Here is a 26515-nt window from a genome sequence, read left to right as displayed (position 1 = left end):
AGGCGACCAGTCGATACCATAAGAGAGCTACAGACAATTACAAGTTACCCTCCTCTATAGTCATGCGTTTTCTCCTCAACTTGTTCGCTGAGTGATCAGGGCTAAGCTCCGCCTTCACTGGCTATGCGTCATGATGGCACATCGTGTCGTCGACTTCCGGTCCTCTAGGAACGAGCGTGCAAAGCCTCCAAACTCTCCGCCAGCTGCTTGGCTGTCGACCCCAAGCGAGAGCTATCGAAGCTGCGTGCGTTGTGCGCATTCTGTCGCAGCGCCGAACGTGTCTGGTATTCCGGTAACCACAGGCTAGCTGGGCATTTCGACGGAACGGTGGAGGCATAAACTCAAGCTGATGAAGGAACTTTAGCGTAGACGTACGTGAGCTGCCTGATCCGTCCCTACAGTCCAGCCACCCGTTGGCGCATAGCTTAACCAGCCAAACTAAGAGCTAACATTGCTCTAACCAAGTGTAAAACATTTTAAACATTTACAAAATGTGTTAACAATTACACTCCTGCGAAAAAGTCACACCAGCAGCAAAGAATACATTTTGTTACTGCTACTGTGTGTGGTTGAGCTCTGTGCCACCAGGTGGCTGCACTGTGCAGACCATTGACGTTCGCACTTTTGCTCATACCGTGAAACGGCACCCAAGGGGACATGGCCAGGCCATGTCCCCTTGCTCTTGCGTTTACCCTAATACCGGACTCTCGAAACGCTGTCGCATTAGTAATCTTCCGGTGTAAAGTGACGGCTGCAAACGCGCAAATCCTGGCGCCGATCAGATAGCGGCAGTCCGATGCGCTGCAGCCACTCCGCTCGTCTGCTGCCTTGCAGAGGGACACGATGTCGCAGCTTGACATATTTCCAGTCGCCACGTTTGCAGTCCACAATGCAACAAAGTCGAGTCGTAGTGCTCGTGAAAAAACTAAGACAGACTCTGACCGCGTAGCTCCCGTCAAAATGGAGCACATTGTAACACAAGCAGACGACGCTTGCTGTGTGCCAGAAGTGCTTAAGTGTGGTGAAAAATTGTTCTTGTGCATTCTCTTTCTGTTACTTTCTTTTTGTAGAAACAAATTAACTAACATTCCAACTATTACGAACATCATTTGTTCACCATAAATGTGGAAAAATTAACGATGATGCGCCCTGGGCAGCCAATCGGATAGCTCGCCCACATGACGTTAATTGGGTGATTTATGTCATATGGGTAGGGGTGGCTGAAAATTCCACCAAGCAGTGTGCTGCGATCGTCAGCGATGTACATTTTTAAAACCTTATAATAAATTACACGCTTTACGCGGAGCGCTCAGATGCGTCAATTAATGATCAAAAGGATCTACTTTAATGGCTCAGTACGTTTGTAGAAAATTGTCAAAATCGTTTCTGGGTCCCTTTAATGAAATGATGGCAGGCATTTCTGGCATGGCAGGAGCAGAAATGCCTTGAATGGGCGTATCGGATTCCATGGTGAAAACTGAAGAAAATGTGCCAAAAATGTTAACGCAGTCAGCGTCTGATAAAGGATCACCCATTTCGTTTGGGATACTGATAGTACAGGGTGTGTGAGGATTAATTATGTGCCAAAATTTTTTCATGTTATCAGTTATCATGCGGTGCAGGTCGTTTGATAAAACAAATGTTTAGGTCTGCGGATAGCATCTAAGTAGACATGCTCAGACTCGTCGTATCTTTCCCAGGTGCCAGGGCTTGATTTTATTTTTGCGGATCGAAAAAGACGTTTCTTTTTGTTCTCGAGAGCTTTAAGTGTTTTGTTAAACCATGGCTGATATCGATTTGCGCGAATGGTTATAGTCTCAATGTACTTCTCTGCTAGGGCGTTAAGTATATTCTGAAAGAGAGACCAATTAGGGGGGGGGGGGGGGGGGTTCCACAGAGTGCAAATGAAAATTTGATTCGAAATTTTCATAAAAGTCGTGTAGTTCTTGATTTATTGCATCATAGTTGCCTTTGTCATAGAGGCGGATGACCTTTTCGTAAGAACGGCGTAAGCTGGCAATAAAGGTGAAGGTGGCATGGATTACTTTATGATCACTAATTTGACAGTCTTTCGGGATGAGTGGTTAGTATAAGATCTAAAATGTTCTCAGTAGCCTGTGTTACGCATGTTGGTTTAGTTACTAATTGTGTTAAAGTTAAGGCAACCGTCAAGGAAGTCCTTAGCACCTGGTTGGTTTGAACGTAGTTGCACAGAAGACCAGTCAATGTTTGGATAGTTGAAATCTCCGAAAAGCAAGATGCATGCATTCGAGTACTTTTGCACTAAGTGGACCAGAATATTGTTAAGTTTGAGAGGAAAATCAGCAGGACTGTTAGGGGGGGTTGATAAAATACACCAAGAAGTAGCAGTTCTGGATTAACATTGAATTTTAGCCATTGGATTTCTAGTTCAGATGCTACGTCAATCACGGAGCAGGATAGCTGCTTATTCACAGCAATAAGAACACTCCCCCTCTAGACCCCTGCCTATCTTTACGGAACACAGCAAAATTATTGAAGTCGGTGAGGATTTCTGCATCAAAAATGTCATCAAAAAGCCACGTTTTGGTGGGTACAAGGAGATTACTTTCAGATGATGACAGAAGGTTTGATACGATATTACGTTTAGAAAGAAAATTGCATATGCTAGGATAAATTACTGATAAAGAAAAGGGCGGTTCAGGAATAGGTGTAGAATATTGGACTGTCGGTTGGTTGTTGCATGGTAGCTATAATTCCTTGACTTGTTGGGACGATTCATCGAAAAAGAATCACTTGGGTCCAATATGCAAAGTTTTATACCGAAGACAAAAAGGTACGGCTTTGCTTTTCGCATGTGATAAGGTGTTTACGCGTGCTTTGAGTTTGTTTGGAAAAATCTTCGCCAATGCTGTACCCTTCAACTTTCGGCCGTTTGCCAAAATTGTCTTTTGTTTTAAAATTACAAAATTTAACGATAATGGGACGGTTTCGGCCGGGAATTTGGTGTCCAAGATGATGCGCACGCTCAATTTCATCAGGTTTTACACTTACGTTTAGGTACTCGGAGCCGTGGCAGACGATTATTTCCTCTGAGCGTGCGAAGGATTCGTTAGAAGTGTCAGATATGCCATAAAATATCGAATTACTTTGTCTAGAGCGGTTTTCGGCATCCTCTTGTAGGCTTTCCAAAGTACAGACACGACAAACAGTTAGGACAGTGTCAGTTTGTACGCACTGCAGCTGCTGTCACATGGGCTCTCTATGCTGACAGCTGGTTTCCACAGTGGCCAGTCTCTTACTCAGGTCTGAAAGGGTGTTGGTTGTTTCTTTTAATTGTGTTTTTAAGTCTTGCACATCACCCAGCAATTTAGACTGTCCTGCAGATATCTTTTTTAATTCTGCAAGAATGGCAGCCGTGTCAGGACCAGGATTTGTCTCGATACCTCCAGCGAGCAGCAAAAGAGAGCGTACAACCGATATTAGCAAACAATTAGCAAATATTAGAAAACGGAATTAGCAAACAATTAGCAAATATTAGCAAACCGAATTAGCAAACACTGCAGGCCTGGAAGCTGGACCAGAAAGTAATTACAGTCGAACCTCGATATAACGAAGTCCAATTTGCAGCCGAAAATTTCGTTAAATCGCGAGTTTCGTTAAATCGAGGGTCACATGTTTCAGCAGTCCAAATAAAGATGCAGGTTCTTGGAACACTCCTGGCGTTTGGCACCTTGTAGATAGCAAAATTACAAAGATAACCAATAAACCCCGGAACTAATAACACAACCAAGAGCGTGATGCCCGATACAGTAAGAACCCCGCTGTTACGTTCCTCACTGCTGCATTTTCCCGGCTGCTACGTCGTTTTCATCCGGTCCCGGCATAGCTTCCGTAGGATCCAATGTATAAGGAACCCCGCTTTTACGTAGTAGCTGTGAAAACGTTCCCACATGATGCGTCGCAACCCGAACCCGCCTGGGCTAAAGTCGGCAACGCGCTCCAACCGCCATTTTGGTTTTTGACGAGTTTTGACCAGGCTTAACTATGGAACTGGCTGCAAGAAGCCGCACGCCAGTTTGAGAGGCCGCCAATAGATGGCCATACGTGAAACATGCTCTCACTATCACTGTGATTACGGTCACCGCATGGTTTATTGGACGCGTCGACTCGCGGAGGAAGGAAACTCAGGAGCGGCCCTGACGTCACTCTTTGTGAAGCTATAGCTAAAGGGAAGCCGGAAGTTGGCGTTGCTCATGGCGTTGCTCCGCCTATCGGGCTAGCTCTCCTCTCTTGTTTACATTTCTCGCGAAACCACGCCGCGCTGCGCGCAACCGGGCTGCTCGGATGCGCGCGCTTCGCAGCAATACTAAACAATCGTTAGCACGTTAGCATGATTATGCCAAAGAGGGCAAAATTTCCCGCGGATATTCCTTCGTCCGTTGCCATTGCCGTGGCGCGGTGACGACGAGGAGCACGAGCCGCATGATGCCGGGGAGTTGCCAAATCCTAGCTTTGGAGAAGCCGTAGCAGCCCTGGACCGCCTCCGCAGGCACGTCGCACCTCACAGCGACGCTGACAGCAATGCGGCCTTCCAGGCTATTAAGAAACGTGTGATGATTTCTAGCAAGCGAAAGAAACGGCAAGTAACCATTCTAGACTTTTGTTAAGTTCTAAACGCACTCTGTGGAAATAAATTGTCTATAGTTGAAGCTGCACTTTTTTCATTCATTTCCGGAGCTTTCCTCACTGTTGCGTTTTCTTGGCTGTTACGTTTTTTTTCCTCGGTCCGGTGAAAAACGTATGAACGGGGTTCCACTGTAGTCAGCGGGTACGAATGCATTTTTCTCCATTACATGTACGGTGAAGAGCAGGTCTGCAGGAAACGCCGCGCCTAGTGCTCACAGCTGCCACTAGATGTGGCCATCAGTGCCATCATCCATTATGATTTGTCATCACTAAAAGAAAAAATTTCCTTTCACGAAGACATGGCAACCCGTGGCGCAAAGAAAAAAAAAATTATGCATATACCAGAGCTATCAACTTGAATGCTCTTTTGAAGAAAATTGGGAGTAGTATTAACTTGATGGATCCTTGAGGTTACCACTTACCATTAGAGCGCTTAACGCTCGCAGCCATCGGATGATACCGCACTCAGTAAAGCAATGACGACGTTGATTCATGAACGCTGGAATATTTTATTTAACTTCCCGCAGAGCAATTCTATGCAACTCAGTTGGAAGCGAAGAACTCCGTCAGCTTCATCTGCCGCTTTTTAATAAGCGTCGGGGTTATAAGACGTTCGTAGGTTGACAGGGCTATTAAGGCTTGCTCTTGCGAGTGCGCACCAGCATACGTGCGTAAGAGATCCAGCGCATCCATGACTTGCTTCGGTGCAGCTATCATGCATTTCAGCGACGTACACCACAAGCTTAACCCACAGCTCCGGAAAGCATCCAGACTTCGGCACGTGGGAAATTGCTCACTTGCCGTCACAGGTGAAAATTTTGCTTCGCTGCAGTCGCCACTCTCGCACCACCCATTTGTGATTTATTTCTTCGGCGTAAAGGATGGCAGCCCTCTTGAACGCTGCTGTGAACGAATGCTGAACGATTAGTGGGCCTGGAACACTCATGACAACTGGAGAAGCATAGAAGTAGCACGTAGCTGGCAGTCAAGTGGAACGCATCAAACCAATGCCAATGCCAACAGAGAAAGAAACCCGCGAGCGGTGTCTGCTCTTCCATGAACTACCGATACTTCCCGCAAGCGCCGCCGTTCTGAGGGTGCTGCCGCAAATGGGAACAGCAGCACTTCCATCAACTATCGACACCCCCCCATGAGTGTTGCATGCACTGTAAAACTCAAAAATGTTGAAAAACACTTCTGAAAAGCAAACAAACATGTGGGATACCGAAAAGATATGGGTAGGGCCATAGAGCAAACATAAAATTGTAACTACGTTGTAGCTCCCATTGGTCTAGCTTTTTTGACGGGGCCATGTTTTGGTTTCGATTGTAAGTTGACCCCCCAACTTCTGACTTTCAAATTTAAAAAAAGTGGTCGACTTACTATCGTGTAAAAACGGTAACCAAATGAGAAAACGTGCCCAACCACCGCTGTTCGTAAACTTACTTCCGGTTGGCGCTTTCCCTTTCTAACAGGCCGGTGACGTCATAGCATGACGCATTCCAGAACTTCTGAAGCACTCCGGCTAGCACTACAGGAGCACGTCCGCTGCGGGTTTCATACTACATGATAGATGGTGCCTCGGCACGTTCTGCTCCACGTATTGAAGCGCGCCGGGAAAATTTGAGCATTAAAGGGCGCATGCAAGTCACTGTTAAGGAGGCTCCTGGTACATGCGTGTGATGCGCGAGGACTTCGTTAAATCGGAAGTACAGTATAAAGTGACCTCGTTAGATTGCGCAAAAAAAATAATGGTTTTCAATGGGGCAGAGATTGGGAAAATAAAAAGTGTGTTATTTCGAGAATTTCGTTAAATTGAGGTTCGTTATATCGAGGTTCGACTGTATTAGATTTTTTAGCAAATAAGCTGTATGGTGGACTAACCTGCATAACGCGAGGAAGCTGGTTAGACGTCTGTTTAGCAGCACAGCCACCAAGCCCACTGAGGGATGTAGAAGGGTGAGGCAGTTTTAAAGTCAGCATTCCCAGAAGTGTTGCTGGCGATGGTTTCTGCCACGATGAATGAGGACCACAGGCTCACATAGTGGTGTTGTTTTCTACTGCCAAGCACCAGAAACTGGTAAGACTGATGCACGGAAAGTGCATCCGTCATTGCCACGGGGCAGCAGCTTGAATACAGGCATCGTTGTTGGCCAAGTTGAGGCAAAAGCAGCAGGCGAAAATACAGCGCTGCACAGCGCTGTCGCAGGGTGGCCCCGCACATGCGGGCAGGGAGCTAGTCGAAGAAGGGTAGATGACAGGAATGAGCGTCAAGATGACTATTCGGACGAACGCCTGCATAACAGGAGGAAGCTGGTTAGACGCCTGTTTAGCAGCACAGCCACCAAGCCCACCACACGAGGAAGATTTACCGGCACCACCTGCTCGAGCGCATGCTCCTTTGCTCTGACAACGGCAAGGAGTACTCCATCGACCTTCCGGAGCCATATGTCTTATTGTGTATGCATGGAAGCAATTGGAACCCACTTTGATCATGCGGTGTTTTGAACATGCTGGCTTTTCGAAGGAAAGCACCGTCGATGCTGATGCTGACTATTCAGGTGCACTTGATGATGAAGAAGGAGCCGAGTATTGCGACTGCATCAATGCACTCTGCGTAGGGGATAGCGAATCCGGTGCAGTTGGCTTCGTCGAGTATCCGAACTTTAAAAATGATCAACAGATGTGGTACTCGGACCTGGAGAGTAAAGCTACCGCTCATGCGACCATGTGCGATGACAGCGACGATGATGACACTAAGGAGCCCTCCCGAGCACCCACTCTCGGGGAAGTTGTTGGATCGCTGAACGTTATCTGCACTTTTGTTGAGTGCCACGGTGGAAATTCTCAAATGCGGCACATAGTTGGCCAAATAGAAAACATAACCCTTTGAGCCTCGAACTACAGGACGGGGCAAACCAGCATCTCTGATTACTTTAAGTAATCCAAAGATCGCAGAATAAAAGTAGCGCATTGCTGCAGCGAAATGTTTTGCCTGGGTTGCATCTTTTTTTGTGGGTTTAGTTAATTTGAAAACCCGCTTAATTCAAAGATATTTTGCGGTACTGATAACATCGAATTAACGAGGTTTTGCTGTATGCTCAAATTTGAGAAATAGTTTAATTTACTGAATCGGGGTTTTGGCATCCGAATGTTCAATGTATTTGTTAAGGCAGGTGCTATTTCCTTTTTCACAAAAATAAGTTTCGATTCGGCCTTCTAGGTTTAAAGCCTTCTGTAAGTGTAAATTCTATCAAAGTCAAAGATACATGGATTCTCCCAAGGCATAAAATAGTGTCATTGGCCTGCTTTGTAGACAGTTGCTCTTTGATGGGCATGACTTGAGGATTCCCATTTCTTTTGGTCACTACATTAGGCTTGACCTGCTGTCTGCCCACATTATCACCGGCAGGCAGTGTGGCAAGTTGTATCACAGGAACACACTCGGATCCATTATACCGGCACTGTTGTCATCACGCGCAGCAGAGGCACACGCACATATGATGGCTGCATCCTGTATGCACACCAGGAGCTTCAAGCCAAACTTTGATATCATAGCTCATAAAAGAAGTATTGAGGGATTCTAGTGATAGTTTCAGATGAGTTTCGACTTGATGCAGGTAATGCTTCATGTCAGTGCAGTGCAAATATTTCTTTTAAGTTCAACTATTTAACTGAATTGTCGCTTCTGCGTGTATACATGTGCATCTTCTGTGGTAAAATGTTAGTTTTAGGGGAGCAGTAGGATTTTCACGGTTGTGTGGTTCATTAACCAACCTTCCATATGAGATCACCATGTGTTCAGTTCCAGCAACCGTGTACTTGGCAAGAATATTGCAATGTTTGTTGAAAGTCGCAAACGACCACCATACATTGCTGCACCCGTGGTTGGGGGACCGACAACACAAGAGAGAGAGAGGGAGCTGACGAACGGACGATGGGCGCCCCACTACACCACGTCCCGGCCAGGACATCTACTAACAGCCTGATCCGTTTCACCGGCTTTTTGGCGAACCGCCTACTCAGTGCGAGGCGCGGGCGGCCCCGACAAGGACGAAGGCCTCGGTGCGGCCAAAAGAGAATGTAGACTTTGTGTTTCTTCTCTCTTTCCTTTCTCCTTTCTTCAATCTATCTTTTGTAAATAAGTCTGGAAACGGATCCCAACGAGGGATGTTCTTTCCTTCGAGGCTCCTGCGTGCATGGCTGACGCCGTCCTGTTTAGTTCATCATCATCAGCAGCAGCAGCCTGGTTACGCCCACTGCAGGGCAAAGGCCTCTCCCATACTTCTCCAACAACCCTGGTCATGTACTAATTGTGGCCATGTCGTCCCTGCAAACTTCCTAATCTCATCCGCCTACCTAACTTTCTGCCACCCCTTGCTACGCTTCCCTTCCCTTGGAATCCAGTCCGTAACCCTTAATGACCATCAGTTATCTTCCCTCCTCATTACATGTCCTTCCCATGCCCATTTCTTTTTCTTGATTTCAACTAAGATGTCATAAACTCGCGTTTGTTCCCTCACCCAATCTGCTCTTTTCTTATCCCTTAACGTTACATCCATCATTCTTCTTTCCATAGCTCGCTGCGTCGTTCTCAATTTAAGTAGAACCCTTTTCATTTGTTTAGTTAACCCTGTTCGTTTGTTTAGTTAACACGCAGCAAAGTTAGCGGAGTTGTCCAAGAGCGACATCAATTAGAGTCAGCCCAGCGGCGCGAGCATTCATTTACAGTGTTCTTTAGCCATTAAAATGAGGACATTCCACCGTAGACAATGTCAGGCTTTATCAGCCCAGCTTGCAAAATTGCAGTAAGTTGGATCCATTTCTGCTTCGACAGCGACTTAGCCCAGATGGATGTCATGCTATTTGCAAACAGTTCTGTCCATCATAAACAGTGGCAGCCATTGAGATGTATTCATTACCATGTGTAATGCAGGTGTGACTCCTATGCCACCGACAGCCGCTCTCATCCCTCCTCCAACCATAGTGACCACACTACCCATGTCGGCACCTAAGCCTGACCTGCTGAATGCAGCAGCGGCAGCACTGGTTACAACCACGACAGCTGTTGAGACAGTGATGAGCCAGGCCACCTTTAGCCAAACTGCTCTGAGCCAGGCGGTGCTGAGCCAGGCAGTGTTGAACCAGGCGGTGCTGAACCAGGCAGTGCTAAAGCAGGGCAACCAGGTGCCAGCAGCTAATGCTGCTGCTGTGCCAGGTGACACACCCAAGGAGGATGACGATCTGGCCAAGAAAATTGCTGAGGAGCTCGAGCCGCAGACACTGCAGCAGCAGGAGAACATGATGATCAAAGGCTCCAATGCACGGCACATGCTCATGAGGAAGCTGATGCGACGGACAGAGGTAAGCTCAAGGGGTTCCCAAAATAGCTCCCATGTAAATTGGAAAATAGGTTAAACCAGAATATAGATCGACCCATTGTATTGCAGTTTATTAAAATTGCACAACAGTTGATTCTAAAAAACTTAGTTTTGTTCTGTTAATTCACTCATTCATCAATGCACGATAACTGAACATGAACTGTCAGTATTCTGCACATCATTGTCAGTGATATCTGTGCATTTATGATGTTCTTCTTAGAGGATGATGGACACAAAGGGTTGGGGCAGAGTGACCTCAGCAGCGGGCTTCTAAGTGTTCTCAGTTTATCACCTGTCATGCCATCCACTTGTTGTGTATTTAGGTTCCAGCACGAAAAAATATACGCAGCCAGAGGAACAAAGCAGTGCAATGGTGTGCATTGCATCCATGCATCCTAGTGTATTTGTGCTTATCTGTCGTCTTAACTGTTTTGGTCAACATTTTTTGCTTGTTTTATTGAATGTCATTGATATACAAAATGTGTTTGTTAGTTTTCACTGCAACTTTTTATGGTGAGCAGTGTATTTTTACAGTGTATTTTGTCTACGTGAACGTTTCATTGAAATTTGCTTAATTTTACTCGCTTATTTCTGTAACACGAATAAAAGCTGGCAGCCACCCAAAATACAATGCAAGTCATCACCACTAGCAGTGGCGTAGCCAGAAATTTCGATCGGGGGGGGGGGGGGGGGGGGCTGGCTCACATTGCAGCTCTGACTCCTCCTTATGAAATTTGTCGAGGGATCAAATACATGAATAGTAACTGCATTGCTATTGCGAAGGATCCTGAAAACGAATTCTTGAACGCTACGCACTGTCAAGACAAGTAAAATACATATTTTTGCATGAAAGAATATACTCGTTCGTCCCAAAAATTATGTCCGAAATAACTGATGTCAATGCTTCCATGTTTTTTCGCTATTTAATAAGTAAAGAAAATATAACATGAACTTTAGAACTATATCAGCTTGAAACCAGCAAAGCAGTGCATGCCGCTCATATGAAAAATGTAAAGGCCATGAAATTAACACTTTGAGCACAAATACGTTAATGAAACCTTGTCAGCCTAGAACCTTGTTTACGTTTTTGTACATATACCACGGCCATAGTAAAATCTCAATGACGCTGTCATTTGTTCCAATGTATTGCTCAGGAGCAGCTATCATCGGTTGTGTGTTGTGAGCAGTTGCACCGAAATTATAGTCGCAACAGAGAGCATGTACAAAAAGCAGGAGTTCTGCAAAATATAAGAGGACGAGTCGAACGAAAGTGAGCTTATGCGAATATATGCAGAGTGTCTACCAACCGGGAAAACCGGGAATTCTCAGGGATTTTGAGTAGTCTGAAAACTCAGGGAAAACTCGAATTTGTGCTTCTATCAGGGAAAATTAGCTGTAATTTTATTGAAAGGGTCGAAAGTCGAGGTAATGCTGGCTCAAGTAACAGACAGGAATTGTAATGAATCATCTTTGATGCCCTTTCGTCGGCTGGAGGAGTTGCCAGTGTATATTCAATGACCGACTTTCCGGATTACTGATAATTTGGACGGCTTCGTGGCACACCCACATACCCCGTAGAATCAATGTATCAGAACGTCTGAAATCTCAAATGTAAGAACTCTTCACCGTCCGATTTTCCGGAGGTTTTGCCGCGACCGCAGGTCCGAAACGGCATTAATCAAAGCCACCACCACTGGCATTTTGATTACCTTGCCGCCTCGAACGGGCGCTCTCGCACGCCGATCTGCTGGCAGCCGTAGCCACCATGGCGGCAACGCTAGGCCTAGCTGCTTCGACGTTCGCTATGAAGCTTCATGCCGCTGGATGCCATTTTTTTTATTGAAAGAATTCGCTGCTGTCAGCAATGACACGGGCTCCGCCTTTGTGGTCCTCGCGATTGGCTTAGAAGCTTGGAAAGCACAGTGCGTTAAATAATGCCGGTTCCCGAATGTCAGCGTTGCCTCCGTACACAAATGTTACTTGGTGAAACATACGCAAAAGTACTGCAGTGAAGCATAACAAGCATGGGAAGGGGCTATTGCCATGGGACACAGTATGTATTGCTTAATTATACACTCGTGCACCCGGTATTTCCTCTAACAGTACGAGCACTGATATGCCTAATACATGTACCGACAGGCCTTCAGATCGTTTTCGAATGTGCCTGTGGCGTTTTGAGCCCTTAAAGGCAGTAAATGACATGCATTTATTTTTTCCAACTGTCTGATTTTTTAAATGTTTTCGCGGTCCCTAGAGAGTTCAAAAAATTGGACGTGGACTGTACAACTGACCAAGAAGATGCTTCAAGTGGTCTGTGGGGCGAACGAGTGCCGGAAGGAGGACAAGAACAGAAAAGACCTACCATTCGAGGAATAAACGGGAAAGGAAGTGTGCTGCCGCCGTTTCGAAGGAGCTTGAGCTCAAAAAACAGTGTTGGCTGATGCCGAGATGCAGGTGTCCCTCATCCAAACCAAAATAAACTCTTTAAAGCGGCACCACCAGTTTAAAACAGTGAAATACAACACTGAGGCGTCGTGCGCGGGCTGAGAGTGTCGGGACAGTTGAGGTTGACTTACGAGCTGTTGATAGAGAATCTAAATTGTGACAAAGTTCAGGCTTCATACCACTGAGCTTGCTATCAATTGATAGAAATAGCTCATATTCGAAAATATTTCCTTCTGTATGCATCTCCTTTTTATTCATATTTGAGAATGTCCAACTCGATTTGCAATTTTTTTTTAAGACATTTTATTTGCTCTGCATTTTACTAACCCCTCCGTTCTATTCTCTTTTTGAATAACATGAACACTACTCCTTAGTATTCAAATTGGACTAAGTCATTTTTTTTATTTTTTTCGTACGCTTATTAGAGAGTGACAGCATCAGGCGATATGGTTCCAGCCCGTCTTGACATAAAACATAGTTCTGCATGACTCAGGGAATTTTCCAAAGGCACTCAGGGAAAACCTGGAAAACTCTGGGAATTTGGAAATGTCAACTTGGTAGACATCCTGATATGACAAACGGGGCACTTTAGTTAAAAGTAGTCTCCATGAGCATTTAGACATTTGTCTCACTGGCTAATGAGTCACGTGATTCCTGTCTCATAAAACTCCTTAGGTCACTGCTTCAAAAATTCTGTAGCTGACTCTTTCATGTTATTGTCTGACGTGAATCTGGTTTTCTCTAGCTGTTTTTTCAATTGCCCCAATATGAGGAAGCCACAAGGCGACAGGTCTGGGCTGTATGGCGGATGTTGCAGCGTTTACCACTTGGACTTTGCCAATTTTGTATTAACCACATAAGCGACGTGGGCACGGGCATTGTCGTGGAGCAAGATGACCCCATTAGTCATTTTTCCACATCGTTTGTTCTTGATTGCAACGCGCAGCCGATCCGGCATTTCACAATATCGGAAACGATTTATAGTCTCCAGGTTTAGCAAATTCTATCAGTAATGGCCTCTGAAGATAAAAAAAAAAAGTCAACAGCACTTTTCCGGCGGAAATGACGGCCTTTTCTTTCTTTGGGGGGTGGTGAATTCGAATATTTCCACTGTAAGCTTTGGCTTCATGTTTCAGGCTCGTAGTAGTGTCACGATGATTTGTTCCCTGTCACAATTGCAGACAAGAAGTCGTCACCCTCATTGTGATATCGGATTAGATGAGTCAAGGCAGCACCGAACTTCTTCATCTTCTGGCAGTGGTTCAAAATTTTGGGCATCCATTGTGCACACAAGAGCTGATAACTGAGATGTTACTGAATTATGGCTTGAACCGAATCGTGACTGATGTTTACATGCTCTGCCAGTTCATCAATGCTTATCCTCTGTTATTGTCTAATCAGCTTATCAACCTTTGCAATTGTGTTGGGGGTGATTGCGCGGTGGCTTTGGCCCAGTCTTGCATCGTCTTTGCAACTTTCACGTCCTTCTGTGAACCCTTTGCTCCAGCGCTTCACAGTGGCCAACGAAATGCAATGTTCAACGTACAGGGCGGCCATACGGCGACTAATCTATTTTTAGAAAACACCTTGAGCTGTAAAAAACCTCATGACACCACACCACGCTATTCAACTTTTGGAGTGTCCATTATATCACACAACCATGTTCAACCCAGTGTATGAGAGCATTAAAGGGACACTAAAGGTTAATATTAAATCAACGTGGACTGTTGAAATACCATCCCAGAAACCTCGTAACGCTTATTTCTTGCGAAAAAGAGACTTATTTTAAGAGAAAATGCATTCTGAAGTGTCCGCATACCTCTTAACGCAATTCAAATCACCCGCCCTCCGATCAAGGAGTGGTTACGTCATGGTTTCATAGTGACGTTGCGCCGTCGGTGAGTAAAACGGCTCCCGCAGACGGTGCTACGGCTTTTCTGCACAAAACGCAAATGCGCGGCCTGAAACAGAGCCAAGACAGAGCCGACAGCAGCGCAAAAGCGGAACTATGGTGGCTAGCGGAAGGGAAAGCGCACCACGATAAGCTGGTTCTTTATTTTATGACGCCAACTGCGACGCTCGTTGCAATGGATGACCCTGACAACGACACATTATCTCGCGATGCTGGGCTCGAGTTCAGCGATTTAAGCACTGATGAACGTGACCTGCTGTTGAGGGCTCGTGCTGCCGGCGTCGTTGCGTACTACTAGGACGACGGCCTGCTTTGAAAGGCACTTCACGCGACTTCAGTAAGTCGGCGTTGAACTTGTAATCCTCTGGACAAAAGTGCAGCGAGCACACTACGTGATTTTTCGGCTCTTTGCCAGCTCGCTGTGGCAGAGGTACGGCACTTAACCACTTCGAATGGAGAGGTTCGCTCGTTGGCACATAGTGATAAGTAACGTTGGATTCGCCGCTGCAACTGCTCTTGGCCAAGTTTCGCGAACCGTGGACATGGACATGGCATTCTCGCTGCTTGTTCCAAATGCAAGTTTCGCAAGCCAGCAGGACCACCGCAGCACGACGCGATAAAGAAACAACTGAAACTCCAAAGCGCGGGCGGGGCAAAGTCGAGCGCGCAGAGTCGAGCGAAAACGAAACCTTTCGATCACCCATACTACTCAAGGGTAACGTCAAAATGTTATTTTTTTCTTAGAATCTAATAAAAGTAGGCAAGTAGCATTTTCTTCCGTCTTATAATCTAATGAAATTATCTTTTTAATATGAGTAGTTGAGTACTAGTGACATAAATTATGATGAGGAGTGCTTTCGTCATCGGAAAGTTCCAGAATGTCGCTCGTGTCATGCATTTACCTCAATTTCTCGGTTACTAAACCTCTGTTCGCGATTATATTGACGCCTTAGACATTCTAGAGCATTGCTTTATCACTTTAACTTGTCTTTCTGGTAACCTCTAGTGTTCCTTTAAAGAACCTTTGTCCTCACACCTGCGTGTCACTTTTGTAAATTCGAGATGGCTGTGTGCTACGTGCATGCTTCGCAGATAATGAACAGAACCATTCTTGCGCGGGGTTGGTTGGCTCCCTTTAATTTGACTCGTCCTCGTACATTAGAAATGTGAAGATACAATGGAATATAGAAATGTGAAGATACAGCTTGATAAAGGGCAACAAAGTGTCACTGGAAACAAAGTTCTCTGCACATATACACAAAACCTCACAACAAAATGTTTAAATATACATATAAGTCGCCAATAAATTTACGTATCTAAGAAAAAGTCACGGTATATAATGTGTCAAACAAGGCAAATAAACATGTTGCGCAATCACAGATTCACAGATAACAGAATCCTAATGCCGGCCCCTCCTGCCTCCACTCCTCCCGTTGAATCGCGTGGGACAGAAGGCGACGCGCTTCCTCCCCGTTTTTCTCCCTTACTCACACAAGACAGAGGCACCATTGCCGGCTCACCCATGCCACGCCCTCCACATCCTTTCACTCGCACATGCAGCATGCGGCGCGTGGTCACGATGTTATCATCCTTAGACATTATACGGAAAATGAGGGTGACGGCTGTTTGCGTCGCGAACAGACGCAAAGAAGTGTGCGTCTTTCACCATCGACAAGCAACAACCAAAGAACCTTTATTATCAGAAAGCAGCGACTTTTATAGACCGCATCACGAGTGCCCCAGCAGCGCTGTAACTGCTCACGCTGCCCAAGCTGGCGAGCTATCTTATCGCACGTCTTCCTCTCTCTCTCTCTCTTTTTTTTTTTTTGAAGCCACTTTTGTTACGAAGCTTGAAATCGTTCTGCAGGAACCACACACCTCCCGCTTCGTGTGTGATTGTGACAGGGATCGTTACACTGTCGCGCGCTACTTCTTTCATCATCGCCTATTTCTGGTGATTCCGCTGTCAGTTGCGTTGTTCCTCGGCTGTCTTCTGAACTAGTCGGAGGCAGCGGGACGAGATGAGTGCGATTTCTGCGTAGAGAAGTTTCCCCGGAGTCGACCCAGTACGACCTGGGCTCGTCGGTGCTTCCTCGAACAACTCCTTCTCTTTGGAGGTCTACGATCCATACGTCTGTTCCTTCGGACAGTTCGGGCAGATCGCGCACTCCGTGGCGTCGGTCGTAGTCTCTCTTCTGGCGCTGACGCTGCGACCTCTCGAAAGCTGCCAGTTCTTGGAAGTCTGGTGTCCGGGGCTGGAGGCTTTCGCTGGACGTGGGCAGGGCCGTGCGCAGTCGTCTCCCCATGAGCAGCTCGGCGGGGCTGTATCCGTTCTTCAGTGGGCTTGCTCTGTAGGCCAGAAGAGTTTTATAAGCGTCAGCAGTTTTCTTTAAGGAGCCCTTGATAATTTTCACGGCGGACTCTGCCATTCCGTTGCTCTGATGATAATGAGGGCTAGATGTCACGTGTTGAAAGTTGTACTCTGCTGCAAACTTTGAAAATTCAGCGCCGAAGGCTCTTGAGAATTGTGGCCCATTATCAGAAACAACTACTTCTGGAATCCCGTGTCTGGCGAAAATGGATTTGCAGTGGTTTATTACTGCTGAGGAAGTCAGGTTATTCAGCGCTACGAGCTCCGGGTATCGTGAAAAATAATCCGTGATGATCAGCCACCATTTTCCCTCAAGAAAGAATAAATCCATCGCAATGCGCTGCCATGGCCTATCTGGAAACTTAGTCTGTTGCAGAGGCATCTTTTGGTTGGTGCTCTGCTTGAGGCAGCTGTGGCAGTTCTTAACAAGTCGTTCAATGTCCGCGTCAATACTTGGCCACCAAACTGAGCTCTTGGAACGTGCCCGGCACTTCTCAATGCCGAAGTGTCCCTCGTGAATTATTTTAAGGACGGGCTGCCGTAGTGTCGATGGGATCACTATCCGAGAGCCGCACATGAGCAGGTTTTCAACGAGGGCAATGTTTTGCTCACATTCCAGTAAGGCTTCAGGTCAAACCTAATGTCTCGACGGCTTGGCCAGCCTTTTGTACACAGGTTGATAAGAGCTTGACATACCGGGTCTTGCTCTTGCTCCTGGGCGATAAGCTGTAAACTCGGCGCTGTTACCGGGACTGACGAAGTCACCAATCGCAGATAGCTCTGGATCTCGTCCTCCAGTTCCAGGGATTCCGTTTGTGGAAGAGGTGACCGAGAAAGCGCGTCCGCCACCGTCAAGTCCCGGCCTGGAAAATACACAATGTCATATGTGTAGCGCATCAGACGCATGCGCATTCTTTGTAACCTCGGTGTTAGTTCGTCGATTCGTTTTGACCCAAACAAAGATGCGAGTGGTTTGTGATCTGTCTCGAGGCTAAAGCGCTTTCCTACGAGATAATCACGGAACTTTTCACTAGCCCACACGAGGGCAAGTCCTTCTTTTTCAATTTGGGCGTATCGCCGCTCGGTGGTTGTAAGAGTTCTGGAAGCATAAGAAATCACTTTGAATTGACCGTCTTTTTGCCTTTGGCGCAGGACAGCTCCAAGACCGTATGATGAGGCGTCTGCTGTGACCACTGTTTCCATGTTTGAATCATAGATTCCCAGAACAGGGTCCGATGAAAGAAGAGTCTTCCAATTCTTGAAGGCGGCTTCCTGCGCGGGATCCACACAAAATCCTGTCTTGAGCTCATCATGGACGAAAGAGGCTGAAGGACTTCCGCCATACGGGGCACAAAGCGGGCCAGATAATTTGCCATGCCCATCACGCGCCGTACTCTGTCTTGGACGTCGGGTGTGGCATTTCTGTCACCGCGTCAAGCTTTTGCTTATCGGGACGCACTGCGTTGTTCCCGATTGTATGTCCCAAAAATGAAATCTGCGTGACACTGAATTCGCACTTATCTCTGTTCAAGGTAATGGCCACTGTGCGGAGGCGGTCCATCACTGCCCGAAGCCGCTCGTCATGCTGCGCCTGCGTGGCACCCCAAATAAGCACATCGTCCATATGGCAGACGACTCCCTCCTGTCCTGAAAGAACCTGTCCCATTCGTGTTTGAAAATGTTCGCGGGCCGACGAAATTCCGAACGGAAGTCGGTTGAAATAAAATCGTCCGAACGACGTGATAAAAGTTGTGTATTCTTTGCTCCCTTCACTCAGCGGTATCTGCCAGAAACCCGAGTTTACGTCGAGTTTCGAAAACGTGCTGGCTCCCCGTAGCATTCCGATGGTGTACTCGACGGCCGGGATGGGATGCCATTCTCGTTGAACGTATCTGTCGAGTTCCGTGAAGTCAACACAGATTTGAACAGCACCCGAGGGTTTAAGAACGACAACCATAGGTGCGCTCCATGTAGTAGGCTCGGTGACAGGAGAAATGACGCCTAGTGCTTGCATCCGCTCGAGCTCTTGTCTTGTTTTTTCGAACAAAGGCAGGGGGACTCTACGTGGGGACGACAGCGCGAAAGGCTTTGCTTCCGGATTCAACTTGAGGTCGTACTCTTTGAAGGTCCCCAGTCCCTGGAACACTTGTGGAAAATCAGATTCGGGGTCCAGTTTCTTCACTACGTTGATTTGTGGTATTACGCAGAGCCTTTCTATCGCTGGTTTCCCAAGAAGAGGGGTTCGGAGGCCTTGAAGTACGTACACGTCCTCGCGGCTGCTCGTTCCTGCAAACGTCATATTCATGGCAGCCATACCAGATATGGCAAGGGATTTCCATCAGGCCCCTGAAGCAGACGCTTTGCTGGTTGAAGTTTTATTGCGGGAAAGATGCGAGTGAAGAGCTCCGCCGGAATGACCGTTTCGTCCGCTCCAGTATCTATTTTAAATACCACATTCGAGGATTCAACAAGAATGGGAACTTCCCACCTGTAAGCGGATGAATGGGACGCGACTCCGAGGAAGCCTGGTTCCTCCGTCCGGTTTTCGACGTTCCTGACAGCTCTGATTGATCGGCAAACCGCTTCGAAGTGTCCTCTTTTGTCGCACTTTCTGTAGACTGCATCTTTCGCTGGACAGGACGCTCGACTGTGCCTGCTTCTTCCGCACCAGCCGCATGGTTTGGGAACGTTGTTTCCACTTTCAGGCGGAGGCGCGTTTTTCCCAACTTGTCGCGTACCGCTCGGGGACTGTATTCGGTGAACTTCCTGTTCTCGCACGCGGTGAATATCTGCCTCCTGTTGGTTGACGGTCTCGTGCTGTCGTGCCACCAACAACGCTTTCTGTAGTTTTAGGTCCGGATCGAGTTGCAGAGCTCTCGAGATCTTACGGTCTTGGAGACCCACCATGAGACGATCTCGAATTAAATCCTCCCGCAGCTCCCCGTAGTCACACGTGGAAGCAAGCGCGTGCAGTGCAGTAGCAAAATCCTCGACGGATTCGCCGTCTTGTTGCGTTCGGGTGTTAAACTTCACCTTTCATAAATGATGTTCCGTCGAGGAACAAAGTAGGCCTTGTACTCTTGCAGTACGACCTCAAACTTCTGGTTGCCGGGCTCAAGCTTGAACATTTTGAAGATATCCTCGGCTTGAGGTCCCATTAGATACACCAATGCATCTACTTGACTCTTTTCTGGCTTCCCGTCTAGTCCAGATGCAGTTCCGAAGCGAAGAAATCGCTGTTTTCAGGGAGGCCAGTCGTTGGGCGTTGCGAAGCTGAAGGGCTCGGGTGGAGCAATTTGAAACAAAGCCATCTTACTTGGCCTTTCCTTGTAAGGCACTCGTTGGCGTGTCCGGCGTCTGGCACTGTTTAGTGGGCCCGCGGCATCGTCGTTTCAGGGCTAGTCTGACGTCCGAGAGCCGTGGTGCCTCAGATCGGCGGGCGCCACTTCTGACACCATGTTTGCGTCGTGAACAGACGCAAAGAAGTGTGCGTCTTTCACCATCGACAAGCAACAACCAAAGAACCTTTATTATCAGAAAGCAGCGGCTTTTATAGACCACATCACGAGTGCCCCAGCGGCGCTGTAACTGCTGACGCTGCCCAAGCTGGCGAGCTATCTTATCGCACAACAGCGACGGCAGGCATGCGCCTGGAGTGTCCATGTAGTTGCTATCGCAATAACATAAGAAAATCCAGCAGCTGAAGCGTCCTGTGGCCCATAACTTTCCGCAAAAGAAGAAGTAACAAAATCAAATTTTCACCATGCGACAATTCACTGCGCCGCAACAATGTCTTTATTTTTTTCTTTTGTGGGGCGGGGAGGGCATCAACATGTAAAAATAAAACTCAAAGCAAAGCATGTTGGCCACAATCGAATGCCTACTTCGGGCACCTAATGTGGCTATTGAAGGAATATCGAAGAAAATGTGAGACGCTTGGTCCACAGAGAACCATACGCACACTGCTCGGTATCCTACACCGGCGAGACAAGACTTTCCAGAGAGGTTGCGCTCGGGTAAAGCGCGTTGCAATCCGTCGAGTGCACAATGATGGCGCCGAGTGACCGTTGTTTCCTTTTTCTCATCTGCTAGCCAGAAAGCGTCCGTAACTCTACTAGGCGAGAATCCACTAGGCCAGAGAAAAACGAGAAAAACACATGCGCTCTCGCTGGCTGTGGCAGCCCGCGGGTAGCAAGAACAAGAAAATTGAAGAGCATCAATGTGGTCCTCACAAATAAAAGTCAAAATATAAAAATAAATAACGTAGTTACCTTCGCTGGCTTTAATGTCTTAACATGGATGCTTTGGCACAGGTGAAATTTTGGTATTCTTTTCTATGACATGGCGGCACAAATGAACCACCACAATGCTGCATATCATCGTACCTCGCTGTGTGCTTTGCCAACTTGTCTGGTAGTGTGTTGATTTGCTTATCTCGTAGGGTTCAATATTATGCACCTTTGGCATCAGACCTTTATAATAACATTAAACCCACAAGGTTCGGGAATTGAAAATCTAAAGCGCGACTTTAGAAATGTCAATGCACCTTTTGCATCAAAAGTTTATGAGAACTTTATACCCATAAAGTTTCGGAATTGAAATCCATTCGCTCCGTAGATTCCGCGGTCTTCGCGAGATTCCACGACGAGCCCGCTCGCTATCAAAACCCCCTTGAAACTTTGTGGTCGGATGGAGCTCCTTGCGTTATGGGACTCCTGGTGGATGGGTGTTGCTGCAGAATCCAGCCCGATTTCGCAATGTACACTGTGAGATGTCTTTTCGAGCCTGAAGATGACATTTAGACAAAATCCAGAATGATTTTCGGTGCTGGGGGTTGTTTTGGTCGGCGGTGCATTGACAGCACAAAAAAAATTTCGGGGGGGGGGGGGGGGGCTGAAGCCCCATGAGCCGGGACCTCCTGGCTATGCCCCTGACCACTAGGGAATGAACAGCACTTTGTGCTTTGTTCACTTCAGCTACACAACAATCCCCCTGGTAGCTGTAGTCACAATCAAGCATTTGTTTCGCTTTGATAAAGAACACTTTGACGGCAAAGGTATGCTAGTGTCAAACTTACTGGCTACATTGGAATGAACATTTAGTTTTCTGTTGGCTCATTGGCAACCAGAGTCATGAAAAGCATGTCTGTTCAGAGTAATGTCGCACCACTTGTGTACAAGTTTCACACAAATTTGTGGGACAGGTTGGGATGGCTTATAAGAGCATAACATAGGTGCCATCATTGCTACCCTAAGTGCACATTCTGTTGCATGGTGCATGCGTGGGGCTTACAGTGGGTGTGCAGGTTGTAGTTGGCGATAATGGTAACACAGCGGTAGAATACCATACAGTGGACTCTCTTTAAGGGGGGACGCGGCCCTTGAAAATCGAAAAATCGCGATAAAGTAGATTTTTAGAAAAACAATATTTTTAGGTTGTATGCCTCATAAAAAACCTGTTCTGTAATTATCACCACTTAATTCAATCGCAAAGTACCAAAAAAAAGAACAACGCTACTTTTGAGGCCACCGCAGCCCACAAAACATGCACAAATGCCGAAATGAAGTCCAACTTGGCGCGCGCACCATTCCCGGCCCATGCGGCCAGCCCGCGCCATCTTGGTGTTGTTTTGACCGTGAATTCTTTGTCTCTGTTTTGCCGCCTTACAAGATGGCATCGTCGGCGCAGTTGAGGCGTTTTCCAGCGATGCGATGCAGAGCGCCGATTGGTTGAAGCAGCGCGTTCAAATCCCGCGGGCTAATGTGCGCCTGCCATTGGCTGCTGCGCGGGCGGCGGCGGCTGCTCCCTTCGATGCCGCGCCCGCCCACTTGCGTTGTTGTTGCCCCTTGCTCCGTCCGCCTCAACAGACGCCTGCTTGCGAGCTGCTCATAGCCTTGCGCTATCGTTTAGATTATTTTCTCTGCATTCTTTTTTTTTTTCGCTAGTTCTTTGCTGCACGCGATGCCGGCAACGAAGCCCAAGATAGTGCAGATATTCGGTGCCTGGAAGCGCTATATGCGACTTGTACGAGCATCGAACTTCCTATCTTCCGCAGCGAGAGCCAACTGCGTAGACACTTTCAGTAGGAGAGCTGTGCTGTCGGCTGTCACCAGTCGAAAATTCAACACACTGAGTGTGCCTGAAGCCATAAGAGCTAATTAGAAGCTCCGTAAGAGCTTTCTAATAAAAGACACGTGTTAAACTTTAAGGCCTGTTTTCTCAGAATGAATTTTTTCGCTAGTAGTGGTGCTGGGGAAGGCGATATCTCAAGAACTGCTCTTCAGATTTGTTTGCCTTTTTTTTTTTATTCTGTTCCTGAATGACTTTACCAGGGGTTAACAAGCTTCTTTTTTTGAAAGCTGGTGCAGTTAATTTATAGTAAGCAATTAGTTTTTGATAAATGTGGTCATTATTGGCTACATCAAATTCAAAGTTACGTTAAAATTTTTTGGAGGGGAAATTAAAGAAAAGGGCTTCGTAACCCCCTGGGATATCTGTCAGGGGTTCATCACAGTGAATTTCAGCTTCCTACGATGTCCTGAGGTTTGTCCAGGCTCTTCCTCAGGCATACACATGAACCACCTAGTTAGACCTCAATAACTTTGGAACCAATAAACACATAATAATGAAACTTTACTGTTCCACATAGTTCGGTGGTGTGAACTTACCCTGAAAGTTTCATCCGGATATCTTACAAAAATAAAAAAAAAGTTCGATCTCCAGGGTAGCCTTCCCCCTTAAACACAACCTCAAGGGACCAGGAAAATTAGTTCCATTTATCAGGAGTTCCATTTACTGAGAGACAAAGCTGAATACAATTGCATGAATACAAAACCATCCAACCATGAGGTGGCGTACTGTTTAAGAGGCATTTCCGTTTATCGAGATTCCACTGCATAAAAATGCGAGTAAGGGCTGCAATCATCTTTTCTAGATTTGAGGGCCAATTTCCAGGGTGCAGCTCATACACGTGATGTGCGAAAGCAAAAAAAAAAAAAAATTAAAGTAAGCTCAATGTACTGATCAGAAAATTAAAGGGCTCCTGAAGCGCCTTTTAGAGAAGTCGAAAAATCCATTTGAAGTTCAACTAGACTATTTCAGAAAGACTTCGCAGCAAAAAGTACTTGAGTGCATGCATATGAAGTGGAGCTACTGGCTATCAAAGATAGCCTGTGATGCCCTTCGCTATGCTCCCACTTTTCTCCATTGCCCTACACTGTGAAGGCTACGGCAGAGCAGAGTGTGCCCCCAACGATCGGCCTACTGAATGTCCCTATAGCACGCAGTGCAAATTTGATTTTGTATGTTCATGTTAATGCCACTATTTCTGATTTTGGCACCTACGCCGCGCCAAACATGTTTGCCCTCAGCGAGTTGCAGTGCACTCAGCAAGCGAGCTTGTCGCAGCACTGCGTGGCAGTCGTGGTACCTATACTATGCAGCAGACCATAGCTACATACAACTGTAGTGCATAAGCACAGCGTTTGCTTTGTGCATCATAGGGCTGGAGTGTGCACTCATGTGCTCCAGTCTGGCTGTGCTACCTGGTCGGGACTGCCTTTGTCCAGCACCAGCTTGGCCAAATGATTGTAATCACATCCAACTTGCAAGAGTTGTCAAGAGCTTACTACGAAACAATCTCTGCCATGGCGTCTAGCGAGAAGCTGCCAGGAGTGAGCGCACACTGGCTAGCATATGTATGATCTGACGTTAAGTTTTATGTGGTTCGAGGTTGTGTGTTCAAAACTGATAGAAATTAGCAAGACTCGACAGCTATGTTGTGTTCAGTTGGAGAAGTATGGGAGAAGCCTTTGCCCTGCAGTGGGCATAACCAGGCTGATGATGATGATGATGACAGCTATGACACTGATAAACAGTGTGACCAAAGTTTCATTCCTATGCAGGAGGGCGCAGCTGAGCATTAGTAGACCATAGTCCGCACTAGTGCGACAGTCAGACTTCCAGAAAATCGTAATTTCTGTCAGAATTCGAAATGCAGATTTTGATTACTTCACCCTATTTATTAAGGGGGGACACGGGCTTTACATCGCGAAAAATGGCCAAAAAATCGATTTTTTGAAAATCACATTTTCGGATTCTATCACTTTTTCTGTCCGATTCCGAAATATGATCCATATAAACCATGTAGAAGTGCTCTAAAAAAATTGTTTTATCAGCCAAGGTGGCGAAAAATTTCATGGAAATCAATAAAGAACCACGTTTTTTCAAGCCACAATATCTCTGGAACGGCGCAACCGAGCGCCGCCATCTTGGTGTTGTTGGAAAGCGCATTTCTCCGCCTTCAAATTTGCCGCTTCAGCTATCTCCTCCATACAGAAACAAGCACAACACAAAAAGCAAATGATTGAAGGTTGTGCCGGAGTCTGCGATTGGCCACGCCCGCCACGTGACTCCAGCGTGGTTCGCCATTGGTCCGGTGCTCGCATCGTCTGCTCGGCTCTTTCACGGCTCCTTGCACCTCGCGAGCCTGGAAGGCTCCACTCGCCGTAATCTCAACTTGTCAAAATGGGTGCTACGCGGACATTTTGGTAGCGTGGCCGATCCCTACGTTTGTGGGCATTTCAGAGCCACAGCAAAGTATTCCGATCATCGACGACGCGGACTTCGCGACCACGATTCGTGTGCGGAATCCTCGGACATGCGACTAGGCCTTTCAGCACATGGTGTTTCGGAATTCGTGACCAAGCACATCGCGCATGCAATCCTCGTACTGCGGCTAAGCATTTCGCGCATAGGAGCCTCAGACTCGTCGATCAAGCACATCGCGCCCGGACATCTCGGGCCCTCACCTAAGCATGTTGGGCTTTGGCGCCTCCGACTGCGCGACCAAGTACATCGAGCGTCGACTCCTCGGGCCCGCATCTAGGCATTTCATGCTTCAGCACCTCGGAGTGTGCGAATAAGAGCGTCGAGTGGTGACTCTTCGAGCCTGCGGCTAGGAATTGCGTGCGTCGGCACCTCGGACTGCGCGAACAAGAGTATCGAGTGTCGACTCCTTGAGCCCGCGTCTAGGCATTTCGTGCGTCGGCGCCTCGGACCCGCAACCAAGCATATTGCGCGTTCCCTCTATTATCATATTGTCATGATAGCTCATAACAATATCTATCATACCCCCCCTTCATAAAGAGAACCTCATCATGAGCTCTGTTCACTAGGCTTCTTGGTCTGGCACAACATCTGGCTGCAGAAGTGATCGAGGCATCATACAAAACTACAATTCTGGAAAGCACCTAGCAGCTGCATATCTATCACTGGCTCTCTGATCCTAAGTTCCACAGCCATTGACAGGTGAAGATGACCTGGAATGCTACTTACACTCAGAGCCTTCATTCAGTAACATGGTCAATTCTACCAAATGAAAAAATGCCACACAGTCACACATTTAGTATGGCCATTCTTACAAAACCTAGAGCTTCAAAACGGTGTCATTTGTAAAAGCTACATTTGTTTGAAACTTCAAATGCGTTTATTTCAGTTCAATGTTTTTGCACACTGTACTTCGCCTTACAGGTGTTTTTTCTGGGTTGTTCTGGCCAAAAATGACAAGGGTGGTATCATTTTACTCGTATTTAAATAATCTGGGGGGTGATGCTATTTTTATTGCTCTTACACCATCATGAAAATTACATTCAGGTATAGTCATTTCTGCTAATTAGAAAAAAATGTTCATAATAAATGCAAGCTTGTTTTCTTGTCCGCAAAATGCTTCCTAATGAA

General features: G+C 46.8%; 1 protein-coding gene and 1 pseudogene across 6 annotated transcripts in view; one reads left to right on the top strand and one right to left on the bottom strand.

Moving 5' to 3' along the window:
* Positions 1 to 26515, top strand: part of hfp (Poly(U)-binding-splicing factor hfp) — a 208352-nt gene that overhangs the window by 163970 nt on the left and 17867 nt on the right. For all 6 annotated transcript variants that reach the window (XM_075676633.1, XM_075676634.1, XM_075676632.1 and 3 more), the window contains one exon: positions 9605 to 10032. In XM_075676633.1, coding sequence (XP_075532748.1) covers positions 9605 to 10032 — 428 coding nt within the window. The remainder of the gene's footprint in view (positions 1 to 9604; positions 10033 to 26515) is intronic.
* LOC142565981 (uncharacterized) lies at positions 16244 to 18280 on the bottom strand (annotated as a pseudogene).

Source organism: Dermacentor variabilis, unplaced genomic scaffold (assembly GCF_050947875.1).
Source record: "Dermacentor variabilis isolate Ectoservices unplaced genomic scaffold, ASM5094787v1 scaffold_12, whole genome shotgun sequence".
Lineage (NCBI taxonomy): Eukaryota > Metazoa > Arthropoda > Arachnida > Ixodida > Ixodidae > Dermacentor > Dermacentor variabilis.
The sequence above is the reverse complement of the archived record's forward strand: the minus strand, read 5'-3'. Positions and strand labels throughout refer to the sequence as shown.